The 15,812-nt window shown below is 40.3% G+C and overlaps 1 protein-coding gene across 2 annotated transcripts in view; it reads right to left on the bottom strand.

The window, feature by feature from the left end:
* The window catches only part of SEPTIN4 (septin 4), a 123,045-nt gene that overhangs the window by 74,442 nt on the left and 32,791 nt on the right, over positions 1-15,812 (bottom strand). The window contains exon 1 of one of the 2 annotated variants that reach the window (XM_073667605.1): positions 15,018-15,156. The exons of the other annotated variant lie outside the window; for it this stretch is intronic. Within the exon in view, the coding sequence (XP_073523706.1) occupies positions 15,018-15,068 (51 nt within the window). The 5' untranslated portion in view covers positions 15,069-15,156. Of the gene's footprint in view, positions 1-15,017; positions 15,157-15,812 lie in introns of those variants that run through there. 2 annotated transcript variants of the gene reach the window in all.

The raw sequence follows: 15,812 nt of genomic DNA, 5'->3' as shown, positions 1-15,812 counted from the left end.
TCCAGGAAAATTGCATAACAAATTGTATCGTCCATTTTTACCTAATACTGCTTGTGAAAATTAAAAACCTGGGTAAAAAAAAACAAACAATGTATTGGTAAAAATTTAATTTTTTTTATCTTCATTGCCCAGAGGTATAAAATTCTGTGAAAAACCTTTGGTGTCAACATGCTCACTACAACACTAGATTACCGTAATTAATTGAGCATAGGGTCACGTTTGAAGAGGGTTCTGTTGTTCTGGCAAGTCAGGGGCTCTACTTATTTGATATGGCACCCCGCAAACCATTCCAGAAAAATCTACACTCCAATATGGCACTTCTTATCTTCTGAGCTTTGCAGTACGCTTACTCAGGAGGAATCGCAATGCAAATTGTGGGGTCCATTTTCTCTTGTTATTTTCTCTTGTCCATTTTCTCTTATTATTATTAGGGGTCATTTTCCCTTTTCAAAATGCTATTTTGGCACTTCAGGGGCTAATCAAATGTGACATGGCCTTCACAATCTATTCCACCCAAAACTGCATTTCAAAGTCAAATAGCGCTCTTTCCATTTCGAGCCCTGCAGTGCACTGAAATAGTAGTTTTCCTCCAACTATGGGGTATCTGTGTACTCAGGAGAAATTGCACAACAAATTGTGAGTTCCATTTTCTCTATTTCCCTTGTGAAAATCAAAAATGTGGGTCTAAAGCAACATTTTATTGGAAGAAACATAATTTTTCATTTTTACAGCCCAATGTTATAAAAGTGGGGTAATCTGTGGGGAATTTCTACTGTATTGACAAGTCAAGAGCTCTTCAAATGTAATATAGCATCTGCAGACGCAGACGACATTGTGTGCCAAAAGTTAGATAGCACTGCTAACTTCCTTACCATAGAGCAGCACAGTGACTCAGTGGTTAGCACTGCAGCCTTACAGTGCTGGGGTCCTGGGTTCAAATCCCACCAAGGACAACATCTGCAAGGAGTTTGTATGTTCTCCCCATGTTTGCATGGGTTTCCCCCGGGTTCTCTTGTTTCCTCCTACACTCCAAAGACATAATGATAGGGAATATAGATTGTGAGCCCCAATGGGGACAGTGCCAATAATGTCTGTAAATTGTGTGAATTGTAAAGCGCTGTGGAATATGTTGGTGCTATATAAATAAAAAGATTATTATTATTACCATTTGCACAAACATTTGTTTCCAAACACATATAGGGTATCAGCATACGCAGGAGAAATTGTGCAACACATTGTGGAGTTCATTTTCTCTTGTTACTCTCTTTAAAAATAATAATTTGGAGCTGAATCCAAACAACCTACAATTTTTATTTTCACCTCAATATGTTCGAATTATGTGAAGCACATGTGGTTCCAAAATGGTCAATATATACCTGGATGAATTCTTTCAGAGTTGTAGTTTCTAAAATGCGGTCAATTGTGAAGTTTTCTGTTATTTTGGCATGTCAGGGGCACCTCGAATGCGACATGGCTTCCTCAGTCTATTTAAGCCATAATTGTGCCTTGCCCTGCCGAGTGCCCAAACAGTAGTTTCTGACCACGTATGGGTCTTGTCGTACTAGCGAGAAAATGTACAACACATTGTGCGGTCTGTTTTCTCTTGTTACTCTTGTGAAACTTTAGTAGTCAGTGGCAAAAGCAACATTTTTGTAGAAAAAATCAAATTTTTCATACTTTAAGGGGTGCAGTTTTTAAAATAGTTACTTGTTTGGGGATTTTTAGACATATAGGCACCTCAAAGTCACTTAAAAATAGGATTTGTAAACTTCACTGAAAAAAATGAAAAATTCTACTAAACTTTTAACCCTTCTAACAAAAAAAATTATTAAAAAATGATGCTGATGTGAAGTAGACATGAGGTAATTGTGAAAAAAATGAAAAATTCTACTAAACTTTTAACCCTTCTAACAAAAAAAATTATTAAAAAATGATGCTGATGTGAAGTAGACATGAGGTAATTGTTATTTATTAACTATTTTGTGTGGTAAGATTACCTGTTTTAAGGATATAAAAATTCAAAGTTCGAAAATTGCTAATTTTTCTACATTTTCCTGAAGTTTTCAATCTTTTTATGAATAAATGCAAATCATTACAATCTAAATTTATCAACAACATAAAGTACAATGTGTGATGAAAAAAGGGTCACGTAATCATTGGCATATGTAGATGTGTTCCAGAGTTATTACAACTTAAAATGACACATCAGATTTGAAAAATCTGGCCCGGTGAGAAAGGTGAAAATTGGCTTTGATAGTAAGCAGTTAATACATTGTAGTGATTATCTCCCTAGATAAAATGAATATGGTCACTAAGTAAAAGTATTTAGGAATTTTAATCATATTTACATTTTTTATATTTATTTTTTAATATTCATGGAGAATTCTGTTAAATTGAGTCAAGTTATAAAATTTTGTTTAACCATCTTGTACCATCTCAAAATATGTTTAGTTAAAAAACAAGAAAAGGAAGAACACAACTGTGGACAAGGTGGAGAGGTAGAGAAAGTACAAGAATGAAATAATGGAATACCGAGAAATGCAGGTTGATTTTTTGACAAGACTACTTGAAGAAGGATATCTTTAATGGCGAGTTTAAGCTTGATAGATAGATAGCAAAACAAAAAATGTCATTTAACCTCTACCAGGCAGGTGAATATGGCGATACGAGAAGCAGGTGGGTGCAGTATTGCTGAAAGCCGTCTCCTTTCTGTGAACAGCAATGCTAAGCACGTATGTTTAAATTTAATAAGGAGGGGGGAGACAAATGGCTGCCAGACACCTCAAACAGCAGCCTATCTCCTGGCTGAATAAAAGAATATAATAATAATAATTTTTATTTTTATAGCGCCAACATATTCCGCAGCACTTTACATTTTAGAGGGGACTTGTACAGGCAATAAAGACATTGCATATAACTCAGATGCCAAATGGAGTGAGGGCCCTACTCGCAAACTTACAATCTATGAGGAAATAGGGCAAATACGGAAGGTAAATGTTAAAAAAAATGTATGTATGAATGTAGTTTGCTGAAATGCAAAATGACCCACTGTCTTTTGCTCAAACTCCTGCAATCACGGGACAGTTGCAAGCTCAAGACCCACTAGATTGTCGAGATTACAGCAACCTCCCATTCAGTCCCAAAATGCTTATATACAGTGGGTACGGAAAGTATTCAGACCCCTTTAAATTTTTCACTCTTTGTTTCATTGCAGCCATTTGGTAAATTCTAAAAAGTTAATTTTTTTTCTCATTAACCCCTTAAGCCCCGCGGGTGGTTTGCACGTTAATGACCGGGCCAATTTTTACAATTCTGACCACTGTCACTTTATGAGGTAATTACTCTCGAACGCTTCAACGGATCCCCCTGATTCTGAGATTTGTTTTTTCGTGACATATTGTACTTCATGATTGTGGAAAAATTTCTTCGATATCACTTGCGTTTATTTGTGAAAAAAACGGAAATTTGGCGAAAATTTTGAAAATTTTGCAATTTTCAAAATTTGAATTTTTAAGCCCTGAAATCAGAGCGATATGTCACACAAAAGAGTTAATAAATAACATTTCCCACATGTCTACTTTACATCAGCACAATTTTGGAACCAAAATTTTTTTTTGTTAGGGAGCTATAAGGGTTAAAAGTTGACCAGCGATTTCTCATTTTTCCAACAAAATTTACAAAACCATTTTTTTAGGGACCACATCACATTTGAAGTCACTTTGAGAGGTCTTTATGACAGAAAATACCCAAAAGTGACACCATTCTAAAAACTGCACCCCTCAAGGTGCTCAAAACCACATTCAAGAACTTTATTAACCCTTCAGGTGCTTCACAGGAATTTTTTGAATGTGGAAGAAAAAAATTAACATTTAACTTTTTTCACAAAAATGTTAATTTAGACCCAATTTTTTTTATTTTCACAGGGGTAACAAGAAAAAATGGACCCCAAAATTTGTTGTGCAATTTCCCCTGGGCACGCAGATACCCAATATTTGGGGAAAAAATACTGTTTGGGCGCACGGCAGGGCTCGGAAGGGAAGGAGCGCTATTTGACTTTTTGATTGTAAAATTTGCTTGAATAATTAGCGGACGCCATGTTGTGTTTGGAGAGCCCATGTGTGCCCAAACTTTGGAGCTCCCCCACAAGTGACCCCATTTTGGAAACTAGACCCCCCAAGGCACCTTTCTAGATGCATAGTGAGCACTTGGAACCCCCAGGTGCTTCACAAATTGATTCGTAACAATGAAAAAGTGAAAAAAAAAAACACTTTTTCATTTTTATGAATCAATTTGTGAAGCACCTGAGTGTTCCAAGTGCTCACAATGCATCTAGATAGGTGCCTTGGGGGGTCTAGTTTCCAAAATGGGGTCACTTGTGGGGGAGCTCCAATGTTTGGGCACACAGCGGCTCTCCAAACGCAACATGGTGTCGCTAACAATTTGAGCCGATTTTCCGTTAAATTTGTTAGAGGACACCATGTTGCATTTAGAGAGTCCCTGTGTGCCCAAACATTGGAGCTCCCCCACAAGTGACCCCATTTTGGAAACTAGACCCCCCAAGGCACCTATCTAGATGCATAGTGAGCACTTGGAACCCCCAGGTGCTTCACAAATTGATTCGTAACAATGAAAAAGTGAAAAAAAAAACACTTTTTCATTTGTATGAATCAATTTGTGAAGCACCTGAGGGTTCCAAGTGCTCACTATGCATCTAGATAGGTGCCTTGGGTGGTCTAGTTTCCAAAATGGGGTCACTTGTGGGGGAGCTCCAATATTTGGGCACACAGCGGCTCTCTAAATGCAACATGGTGTCCGCTAACAAATTTAACGCAAAATTGGCTCAAATTGTTAGCGACACCATGTTGCGTTTGGAGAGCTGCTGTGTGCCCAAACATTGGAGCTCCCCCACAAGTGACCCCATTTTGGAAACTAGACCCCCCAAGGCACCTATCTAGATGCATAGTGAGCACTTGGAACCCCCAGGTGCTTCACAAATTGATTCGTAACAATGAAAAAGTGAAAAAAAAAAACACTTTTTCATTTTTATGAATCAATTTGTGAAGCACCTGAGTGTTCCAAGTGCTCACAATGCATCTAGATAGGTGCCTTGGGGGGTCTAGTTTCCAAAATGGGGTCACTTGTGGGGGAGCTCCAATGTTTGGGCACACAGCGGCTCTCCAAACGCAACATGGTGTCGCTAACAATTTGAGCCGATTTTCCGTTAAATTTGTTAGAGGACACCATGTTGCATTTAGAGAGTCCCTGTGTGCCCAAACATTGGAGCTCCCCCACAAGTGACCCCATTTTGGAAACTAGACCCCCCAAGGCACCTATCTAGATGCATAGTGAGCACTTGGAACCCCCAGGTGCTTCACAAATTGATTCGTAACAATGAAAAAGTGAAAAAAAAAACACTTTTTCATTTGTATGAATCAATTTGTGAAGCACCTGAGGGTTCCAAGTGCTCACTATGCATCTAGATAGGTGCCTTGGGTGGTCTAGTTTCCAAAATGGGGTCACTTGTGGGGGAGCTCCAATATTTGGGCACACAGCGGCTCTCTAAATGCAACATGGTGTCCGCTAACAAATTGAATGGAAAATCGGCTCAAATTGTTAGCGGACACCACATTGCGTTTGGAGAGCTTCTCTGTGCCCAAACTTTGGAGCTCCCCCACAAGTGACCCCATTTTGGAAACTAGACCCCCCAAGGCACCTTTCTAGATGCATAGTGAGCACTTGGAACCCCCAGGTGCTTCACAAATTGATTCGTAATAATGAAAAAGTGAAAAAAAAAACACTTTTTCATTTTTACGAATTAATTTGTGAAGCACCTAGGGGTTCCAAGTGCTCACTATGCATCTAGATAGGTGCCTTGGGGGGTCTAGTTTCCAAAATGGGGTCACTTGTGGAGGAGCTCCAATGTTTGGGCACACAGGGACTCTCCAAATGCAACATGATATCCGCTAACAATTTGAGCCGACAATTTGTTAGCGGATATCATGTTGCATTTGGAGAGTCCCTGTGTGCTCAAACATTGGAGCTCCCCCACAAGTGACCCCATTTTGGAAACTAGACCCCCCAAGGCACCTATCTAGATTCATAGTGAGCACTTGGAACCCCAGGTGCTTCACAAATTGATTCATAAAAATGAAAAAGTGTTTTTTTTTTCACTTTTTCATTTTTACGAATCAATTTGTGAAGCACCTGGGGGTTCCAAGTGCTCACTATGCATCTAGAAAGGTGCCTTGGGGGGTCTAGTTTCCAAAATGGGGTCACTTGTGGGGGAGCTCCAAAGTTTGGGCACAGAGGGGCTCTCCAAACGCAATGTGGTGTCCGCTAACAATTTGAGCCGATTTTTCCATTCAATTTGTTAGCGGATACCATGTTGCATTTAGAGAGTCCCTGTGTGCCCAAACATTGGAGCTCCCCCACAAGTGACCCCATTTTGGAAACTAGACCCCCCAAGGCACCTATCTAGATTCATAGTGAGCACTTGGAACCCCAGGTGCTTCACAAATTGATTCATAAAAATGAAAAAGTGTTTTATTTTCACTTTTTCATTTTTACGAATCAATTTGTGAAGCACCTGGGGGTTCTAAGTGCTCACTATGCATCTAGATAGGTGCCTTGGGGGGTCTAGTTTCCAAAATGGGGTCACTTGTGGGGGAGCTCCAATGTTTGGACACACAGGGGCTCTCCAAACGCAACATGGCGTCCGCTAACAATTTGAGCCGATTTTCCATTCAATTTGTTAGCGGACACCATGTCGCGTTTGGAGAGCCCGTGATGTGCCTAAACAGTGGAGCTCCCCCACAAGTGTCCCCATTTTGGAAACTATACCCCTCAAAGATTTTATTAAGGTGTATAGTGAACATTTTGAACCCAGAGGTACGGCACATTATTTGTTTACATTAGGTCATCATATTGAATAAGTTTTCATTATTCTTGAGCGCAAGTGCTCGCTACTTGAGTTTGCATCGGGTACTCAGGTATGCACCATGTACAGCGTGTGCTCGAGTGACATGCTCGAGTCCCTGCTCCGCATGTTTCACGGTTATTAGACATCCAAAAAAAAACATGCGGGGATCGCTCGTGCATGGCAGGCAATCCCCGTAAAGTTTTTTGGCCGCGAAGCATATGGGGCAGAGACTCGAGCATGTCACTCAAATACCCACGATACTAAATGCATACCAGAGCACCCGATGCAAACTCAAGTAGCGAGCACTTGCTCTCAACACTAGTCGCCATATCGTCATCTTTTTTTCTTACTTTTGAAAAAAATCCCAACCCCAGCCCTAACCCTAGCACAACCCTAGCCCCAGCACAACCCTAGCCCCAGCACAACCCTAGCCCCAAACCCAGCCCTAACCCTAGCCCAATCCTAACTCAAGAGTTTATTTTTGACGCCGTTCCTTGTGCGGTATAAGTGATTAGACGACTTTATTCTTCGGGTCGGTGTGATTACAGCAATGCCAGAATCATATGGGGTTTTTATGACTGACAGCTGTCACACACTAAAAGACGCATTTTTTGTAAAATCTAGTTTTTGCATCGCCATATTTTGAGAGCTATAATTTTTCCAAATTTTGGCAGACAGTCATGTGACGGCTCGTTTTTTGCGGGATGACTTGACGTTGTTATTGGTGCCATTTTCAGGCACGTGACATTTTTTGATCGCTTTCTATTCCGATTTTTGGGAGGCAGAATAAACAAAAACCAACAATTCAGGAATTGTTTTTTTTTGTTTTTTTTTATTCTGTTCCGCGTGTGGTAAAATTGATGAGGCAGCTTTACTCTTCGGGTCAGTACGTTTACAGCGGTACCACATTTGTATAATTTTTCTATGTTTTGGCGCTTATACACAATAAAAGCTATTTTATAGAAAAAAATATTTTTTAGTATCGCTTTATTCTGAGAGCTATAACTTTTTTATTTTTCGGCTGATGGAGCTATATGGCGGCTTGTTTTTTGCGGGACGAGATGACGTTTTCAGCGGTATCATTTTTATTTATATGCGTCTTTTTGATCGCGTGTTATTCCACTTTTTGTTTGGCGGTATGGTGATAAAGCATTGTTTTTTGCTTGGTGTTTTTTTTTTTTTTTTTTACCGTGTTCACTGAAGGGGTTAACTAGTGGGACAGTTTTATAGGTCAGGTTGTTCCGGACGCGGCGATACCAAATATGTGTACTTTTATTGTTTTTTTTTTATTTTTTTTATAATAATATTTATTGATGGGTACATTATATTTTTATTTTTGGTGTATTATTTTTTTTATTTTTTTATAATATTTTTGCACTTTTTTTTTTTTTTTTTTTTCCACTTTCACACAGTTTATACACTTTATTACTTTGTCCCACTCTGGGACTTTCACTTTTTTTTTTCTGATCGCCTGCATGGCACAGGAATGGAGCACCATCCCTATGCCATGAAGGCTGTCAGAAGTGCACAGTGTGAAGATTGCTTGGAGATGCACTGCGCATGTCCAAGCAATCTTCCTGCTCTCTGGTGACCCGGATGTTGTCATGACGACATCGGGTCGTCATGGCAACACCCGGGAAGCCTTTGCAGACTGCGCTGGAAGCCGGAAGAGGAGGTGAGTATCGGCGATCACCTCCCCTTGCCCCCGCAATGCCGCGATCGACTTCGATCGACTTCGATCGCAGCATCGCGGGGGTTAATGTGCTGGGAGCGGTGCGTGACCGCTCCCTGCACATAGTACCGGGTGTCAGCTGTGACAATCAGCTGACACCCGGCGGCGATCGCGCCCGCACAGCCTGTGTGCGCGCGCGATCGCCATGACGTACTAATACGGGTCTGGCTCTTAAGTCCCAGGGCACAGACGCGTATTAGTACGTCAGATGTTATTAAGGGGTTAAAGTCCACTCTGCACCCCATCTTGACAGAAATGTAGAAATTTTTGCAAAATTATTAAAAAAGAAAAACTGAAATATCACATGGTCATAAGTATTCAGACCCTTTGCTCAGACACTCATATTTAAGTCACATGCTGTCCATTTCCTTGTGATCCTCCTTGAGATGGTTCTACTCCTTCATTGGAGTCCAGGTGTGTTTAATTAAACTGATAGGACTTGATTTGGAAAGGCACACACCTGTCTATATAAGAACTCACATCTCACAATGCATGTCAGACCAAATGAGAATCATGAGCTCAAGGGAAATACCCAAGGAGCTCAGAGACAGAATTGTGGCAAGGCTCAGATCTGGCCAAGGTCACAAAATAATTTCTGCATTATTCAAGGTTCCTAAGAGCACAGTGGCCTCCATAATCCTTAAATGGAAGAAGTTTGAGACCACCAGAAGTCTTTCTAGACCTGGCCATCCAGCCAAACTGAGCAATCATGGGAAAAGAGCCTCGATGAGAGAGGTAAAGAAGAACCCCAAGATCACTGTGGCTGAGCTCCAGAGATGCAGTAGGGATATGGGAGAACGTTCCACAAATAATCTATCACTGCAGCCCTCCACCAGTCTGGCCTTTATAGCAGAGTGGCCTGACAGAAGCATCTCCTCAGTGCAAGACATATGAAAGCCTGCATAGAGTAGGCTCAAAAACACATGAAGGACTCCCAGACTATGAGAAATAAGATTCTCTGGTCTGATGAGACGAAGATAGAACTTTTTGGTGATAATTCTAAGCGGTATGTATGGAGAAAACCAGGCAATGCTCATCACCTGCCCAATACAATCCCAACAGTGAAATATGGTGGTGGCAGCATCATGCTATGGGGGTGTTTTTCAGCTGCAGGGACAAGACGACTGGTTGCAATTGAAGGAAACATGAATGTGGCCAAGTACAGAGATATCCTGGATGAAATCCTCTTCCAGAGTGCTCTGGACCTCAGACTTGGCCGAAGGTTCACCTTCCAACAAGACAATGACCCTAAGCCCTGAGCTAAACCCAATTGAGCATCTCTGGAGAGACCTGAAAATGGCTGTCCACCAACGTTCACCAACCAACCTGATCGAACTGGAGAGGATCTGGAAGGAAGAATGGCAGAGGATCCCCAAATCCAGGTGTGAAAAACTTGTTGCATCATTCCCAAGAAGACTCATGGCTGTACTAACTCAAAAGGGTGCTTCTACTCAATACTGAGCAAAGGGTCTGAATACTTATGATCATTTGTAAAAATTTCTACATTTGTTTTTTTTCAGTCAAGATGGGGTGCAGAGTGTACTTTAACCCCTTTAAAGCCCATGACGTACTAATACGCGTCTGTGCCCTGGGCTTTAAGAGCCTGACCCGTATTAGTACGTCATGGCGATCGCGCGCGCACACAGGCTGTGCGGGCGCGATCGCCGCCGGGTGTCAGCTGATTGTCACAGCTGACACCCGATACTATGTGCAGGGAGCGGTCCTGCACCGCTCCCAGCACATTAACCCCCGCAATGCTGCGATCGAAGTCGATCGCAGCATTGCGGAGGCAAGGGTAGGTGATCGTCGATACTCACCTCCTCTTCCGGCTTCCAGCGCTGTCTGCCGCGGCTTCCCGGGTGTTGCCATGATGACCCGATGTCGTCATGACAACATCCAGGTCACCAGACAGCAGGAAGATTGTTTGGACATGCGCAGTGCATCTCCAAACAATCTTCTCCCTGTCCAGCGCTGATAGCCTGCATGGCACAGGGATGGTGCTGCATTGCTGTGCCATGCAGGCGATCAGAATAAAAAAAGTGAAAGTCCCATAGTGGGACAAAGTAAAAAAGTAAAAAAAAACTGTCTGAAAGTGAAAAAAAAAAAAAAAAAAAATTGTAAAAATATAAAAAAAAAAATAAAAAAAATAATCCACTAAAAATAAAAATATAATGTACCCATCAATAAATATTATTATGAAAAAAAAAAACAACAAGCAATAAAAGTACAAATATTTGGTATCGCTGCATCCGTAACGACCTGACCTAGAAAACTGCTCCACTAGTTAACCCCTTCAGTGAACACGGTAAAAAAAAAAAAAAACAAAGCAAAAAACAATGCTTTATCATCATACCGCCAAACAAAAAATGGAATAACACGCGATAAAAAAGACGAATATAAATAAAAATGGTACCGCTGAAAACGTCATCTCATCCCGCAAAAAACAAGCTGCCATACAGCTCCATCATCCGAAAAATCAAAAAGTTAGAACTCTCAGAATAAAGCGATGCAATAAAATAATTTTTTCTATAAAATAGCTTTTACTATGTAAAAGCGCCAAAACATAGAAAAACTATATAATTGTGTTACCGCTGTAAACGTACTGACCTGAAAAATAAAGCTGCCTTATCAATGTAAAAAAACACAATTCCTGAATTGTCGGTTTTTGTTTATTCTGCCTCCCAAAAATAGGAGTAGAAAGCAATCAAAAAATGTGACGTGCCTGAAAATGGCCGTCACATGACTCTGTCTGCCAAAATATGGCGATGCAAAAACTAGATTTTACAAAATATGTGTCTTTTAGTGTGTGACAGCTGTCAATCATAAAAACCCGATATGATTCTGGTATCGCTGTAATCGCACCGACCCGAAGAATAAAGTAATCTCATCACTTATACCGCATGAGGAACGGCGTAAAAAATAAACGCTAGGGCTGGGGTTGGGGTTGTGCTAATGTTAGGGTTGGGGTTGTTTTTTTTTTCCAATGTAAAAAAAAAAAAAGGATGACGATATGGCGACTAGTGTTGAGCGCAAGTGCTCGCTACTTGAGTTTGCATCGGGTGCTCGGGTATGCACTGAGTATCGCGGGTGCTCGAGTCAACGCCCCATATGCTTCGCGGCCAAAAAAACCTTGCGGGGATTGCCTGCCATGCACGAGCGATCCCCGCATGTTTTTTTGGGGGTGTCTAATAACCGTGAAACATGCGGGCGGGGACTCGAGCATTTCACTTGAGCACCCGTGATACATGGTGCATACCTGAGTACCCGATGCAAACTCAAGTAGCGAGCACTTGCGCACAAGAGTAATGACAACTTATTCAATATGATGACCTAATGTTATCAAATTCTGTGTCGTACCTCTGGGTTCAAAATGTTCGCTATACCCCTTAATAAAATCCTTGAGGGGTATAGTTTCCAAAATGGGATCACTTGTGGGGGAGCTCCACTGTTTAGGCACATCGGGGGCTCTCCAAACGCGACATGGTGTCCGCTAACAAATTGAATGGAAAATCGGCTCAAATTGTTAGCGGACACCATGTTGCGTTTGGAGAGCCCCTGATGTGCCTAAACATTGGAGCTCCCCCACAAGTGACCACATTTTGGAAACTAGACCCCCCAAGGCACCTATCTAGATGCATAGTGAGAACTTGCAAACCCTAGGTGCTTCACAAATTGATTCGTAAAAATGAAAAAGTATTTTTTCATTTTTGACTGGGGTCACTTGACTGGGGTCACTTGTGGGGGTTTCCACTGTTTAGGCACATCAGGGGCTCTCCAAACGCAACATGGCGTCCGCTAATTATTCAAGCAAATTTTACAATCAAAAAGTCAAATGGCGCTACTTCCCTTCCGAGCCCTGCCGTACGCCCAAACAGTGTTTTTTCCCCACATATGGGGTATCTGCGTGCCCAGGGGAAATTGCACAACAAATTTTGGGGTCCATTTTACCCCTGCGAAAATAAAAAATATTGGGTCTAAAGTAACATTTTTGTGAAAAAAGTTAAATGTTCATTTTTTTCTTCCACATTCCAAAAATTCCTGTGAAGCACCTGAAGGGTTAATAAAGATCTCGAATGTGGTTTTGAGCACCTTGAGGGGTGCAGTTTTTAGAATGGTGTCACTTTTGGGTATTTTCTGTCATAAAGACCTCTCAAAGTGACTTCAAATGTGATGTGGTCCCTAAAAAAATGGTTTTGTAAATTTTGTTGGAAAAATGAGAAATCGCTGGTCAACTTTTAACCCTTATAGCTCCCTAACAAAAAAAAATTTTGGTTCCAAAATTGTGCTGATGTAAAGTAGACATGTGGAAAATGTTATTTATTAACTCTTTTGTGTGACATATCTCTCTGATTTAAGGGCATAAAAATTCAAATTTTGAAAATTGCTAAATTTTCAAAATTTTCACCAAATTTCCGTTTTTTTCACAAACAAACGCAAGTGATATCGAAGAAATTTTACCACAATCATGAAGTACAATATGTCACGAAAAAACAATCTCAGAATCAGGGGGATCCGTTGAAGCGTTCCAGAGTAATTACCTCATAAAGTGACAGTGGTCAGAATTGTAAAAATTGGCCTGGTCATTAACATGCAAACCACCTTGGGTTGTAAAGGGGTTAATGAGAAAAAATGAACTTTTTAGAATTTACCAAATGGCTGTAATGAAACAAAGAGTAAAAAATTTAAAGGGGTCTGAATACTTTCCGTACCCACTGTAAACATGTATGTTTTTGTAATAGAAGGTAGCCTCTACCTTAAGGAAAAGTTGCTCCATTACTGAAAAAACAATGTTTAAGTCCATATGCAAATGAAGTTGAAGTGCTTTTGGCCGGCCAAAGCACTTCCTGGGCCTCCGCCTCCCTGGCTTTATTCCCCACTTATTGATATTTTCACCTGCTTGACAGACAGCTCACTTGCTGTGTAGTTAAACTAATGAGCTGCCAGTCAAGCAGAAGAAGGTGTTGCTAAGTGTAAAGTAGAGCTAAGAGAAGCGGAGGCCTGAGAAGTGCTTTGGCAAACCCAAAGCACTTCAGTCTCATTTGTAAATGGAATAAAACATATTTTTTTCATTAATGAAGCAATACATTCCTTAAGTAAAGGTATAGATTAACATACAGATGCATCTCACAAAATTAGAATATCATCAAAAACTTAATTTATTTCAGTTCTTTAATACAAAAAGTGAAACTTCTATATTATATAGAGTCATTACAATCAGAGTGATCTATTTCAAGTGTTTATTTCTGTTAAAGTTGATGATTATGACTTTTGTGTTTTCATTGGCTGTAAGCCATAATCATCAACATTAACAGAAATAAACACTTGAAATAGATCACTCTGTTTGTAATGACTCTATATAATATATGAGTTTCAATTTTTGTATTGAAGAACTGAAATAAATGATATGTTGATGATATTCTAATTTTGCGAGATGCACCTGTATGTTTCAAAGACCTAAATACAAGCTCATATAAGCATTGTGGGAGTGTGGATTGCGCTGACAGATTCCCTTTAATTTTAACATAAACAAGCAGCTTAATACTTTCAATGACTATTCATAATCATGCCAAAATAAAATATGCATCCAGAAATAGAAACATACTAGAGAAACATGAATAGTCTTTGACTAGAGTAAGATTGGCATAAAGACTACCACAACTTGTTATGAATTAGGCAAGCTGTGGAGTCACCTCCCTGCCGTGCCCCGTCCGGCCACAGCTCTGTCATTTTGATGGAGCTGGGAGAAACTGGCATGAAAACCCCAAAAGTCACAAAATTTTTGTCCGAATTGCGCAAAAAAAAAAATTGTGACTTTCAAAGAAAATTATGAAACAATTGTGATGAAATAGCTTTGACGAATTGGGACACTAGTATATTTTCCAAATGGTGGTCGGATTGGTTGCTGCATAGAGAACTGCCACAGTTTAGCCTCGCTCCACTTTCAATAAATCTCCACCATTGTGTGACTCTTGCTATTTAATACTGAAATCAGCGTATAGATTCTGTAACAACGTACCATATAAAAAAAACAATTATCACACTATAAGGTAGTAAAGGAATAATTGCTATCACAAAATCAATATCGGCAAAGGACATCACCATCAAATAGAAGCAAACCGCCAACGAGTATGAAAGTAATTGAGTGGACTAGTTAATATTGTAAAAAAACACAAGGTCAACATTACAGAAACACAATTCGAAACAATTCTAGAACTTGTATCCAAGCACCTATAATAAAGACGCCTAAGAGGTGTAACATGCAGTGCTTGAAAGTTCAGAGGCTATGTAGTGATATAATACAATAACCAAACATACACGTCCTGCAGTGTGAAGAATCTCTCTAGATGCAGGGGATGTTCCTTTTACCTGGCTGTCCTCCTCTCCATCACTCGCTGTCTCCTCGCTGCTGCTCTCCATATCTATGAGCTGTTTCCCAAAGGATCGTTACTGTTTATATATAGAGCAGTACAACCACAGCAGGCTTCATGACTGCCCCAAGACACACGCTATTTCATGTACCCTCCCCCATTCATCAATTTCACTATGTCACCATGGTATAGCTAACTATAGCACGCTCTACATTTTCTATGGGTTAGGAATTAGGATGTGTTTGATTCATTGCAAAATTGAAATTTGACCCAGTAAACCCAAAAATCTTTCAAATATTTGAAATATTAATGCTGAAATGCCTAAGAATAATTTGAAACTGTATCTGTTCACACTAAGGACATCATAGCGAGACATGAAATAATAGGTAAATAGCAAGTATCCAGCCAAAAGGATCACTGGCAGGATATGAAAAACAGTTTCAGACCAGGGTTCTGTCGATTCACTAGATGAAATTAAACTTAAAGGAAACCTGTTACCATGAAAATATAGTTCAATCTGCAGGCATCATGATTTAGAGCAGAGGGACCTGAGCAGCAGGGCCGGCTCCAGGTTTTTCTGGGCCCCGGGCGAAAGAGTCTCAGTGGGCCCCTTTAACACATACCACGATTCATGATGCACAGATACGGTGGAGAAATATATATATATATAGTACAGTGCAAAGATTTCACTTCTTACATTACATGAGTGATATCTATTGTAAATTCCACAATAGCTCAGAAACCGGTGAATCGCTCCACACAGAATACTGTCCCCCATATAACGCTCCATACA

The sequence above is a fragment of the Phyllobates terribilis genome, unplaced genomic scaffold (assembly GCF_046119375.1).
Source record: "Phyllobates terribilis strain yellow unplaced genomic scaffold, ASM4611937v1 Scaffold_2__4_contigs__length_985480577, whole genome shotgun sequence".
In the NCBI taxonomy this organism is placed as follows: domain Eukaryota; kingdom Metazoa; phylum Chordata; class Amphibia; order Anura; family Dendrobatidae; genus Phyllobates; species Phyllobates terribilis.
This window is presented reverse-complemented; position numbering and strand designations above follow the sequence as displayed.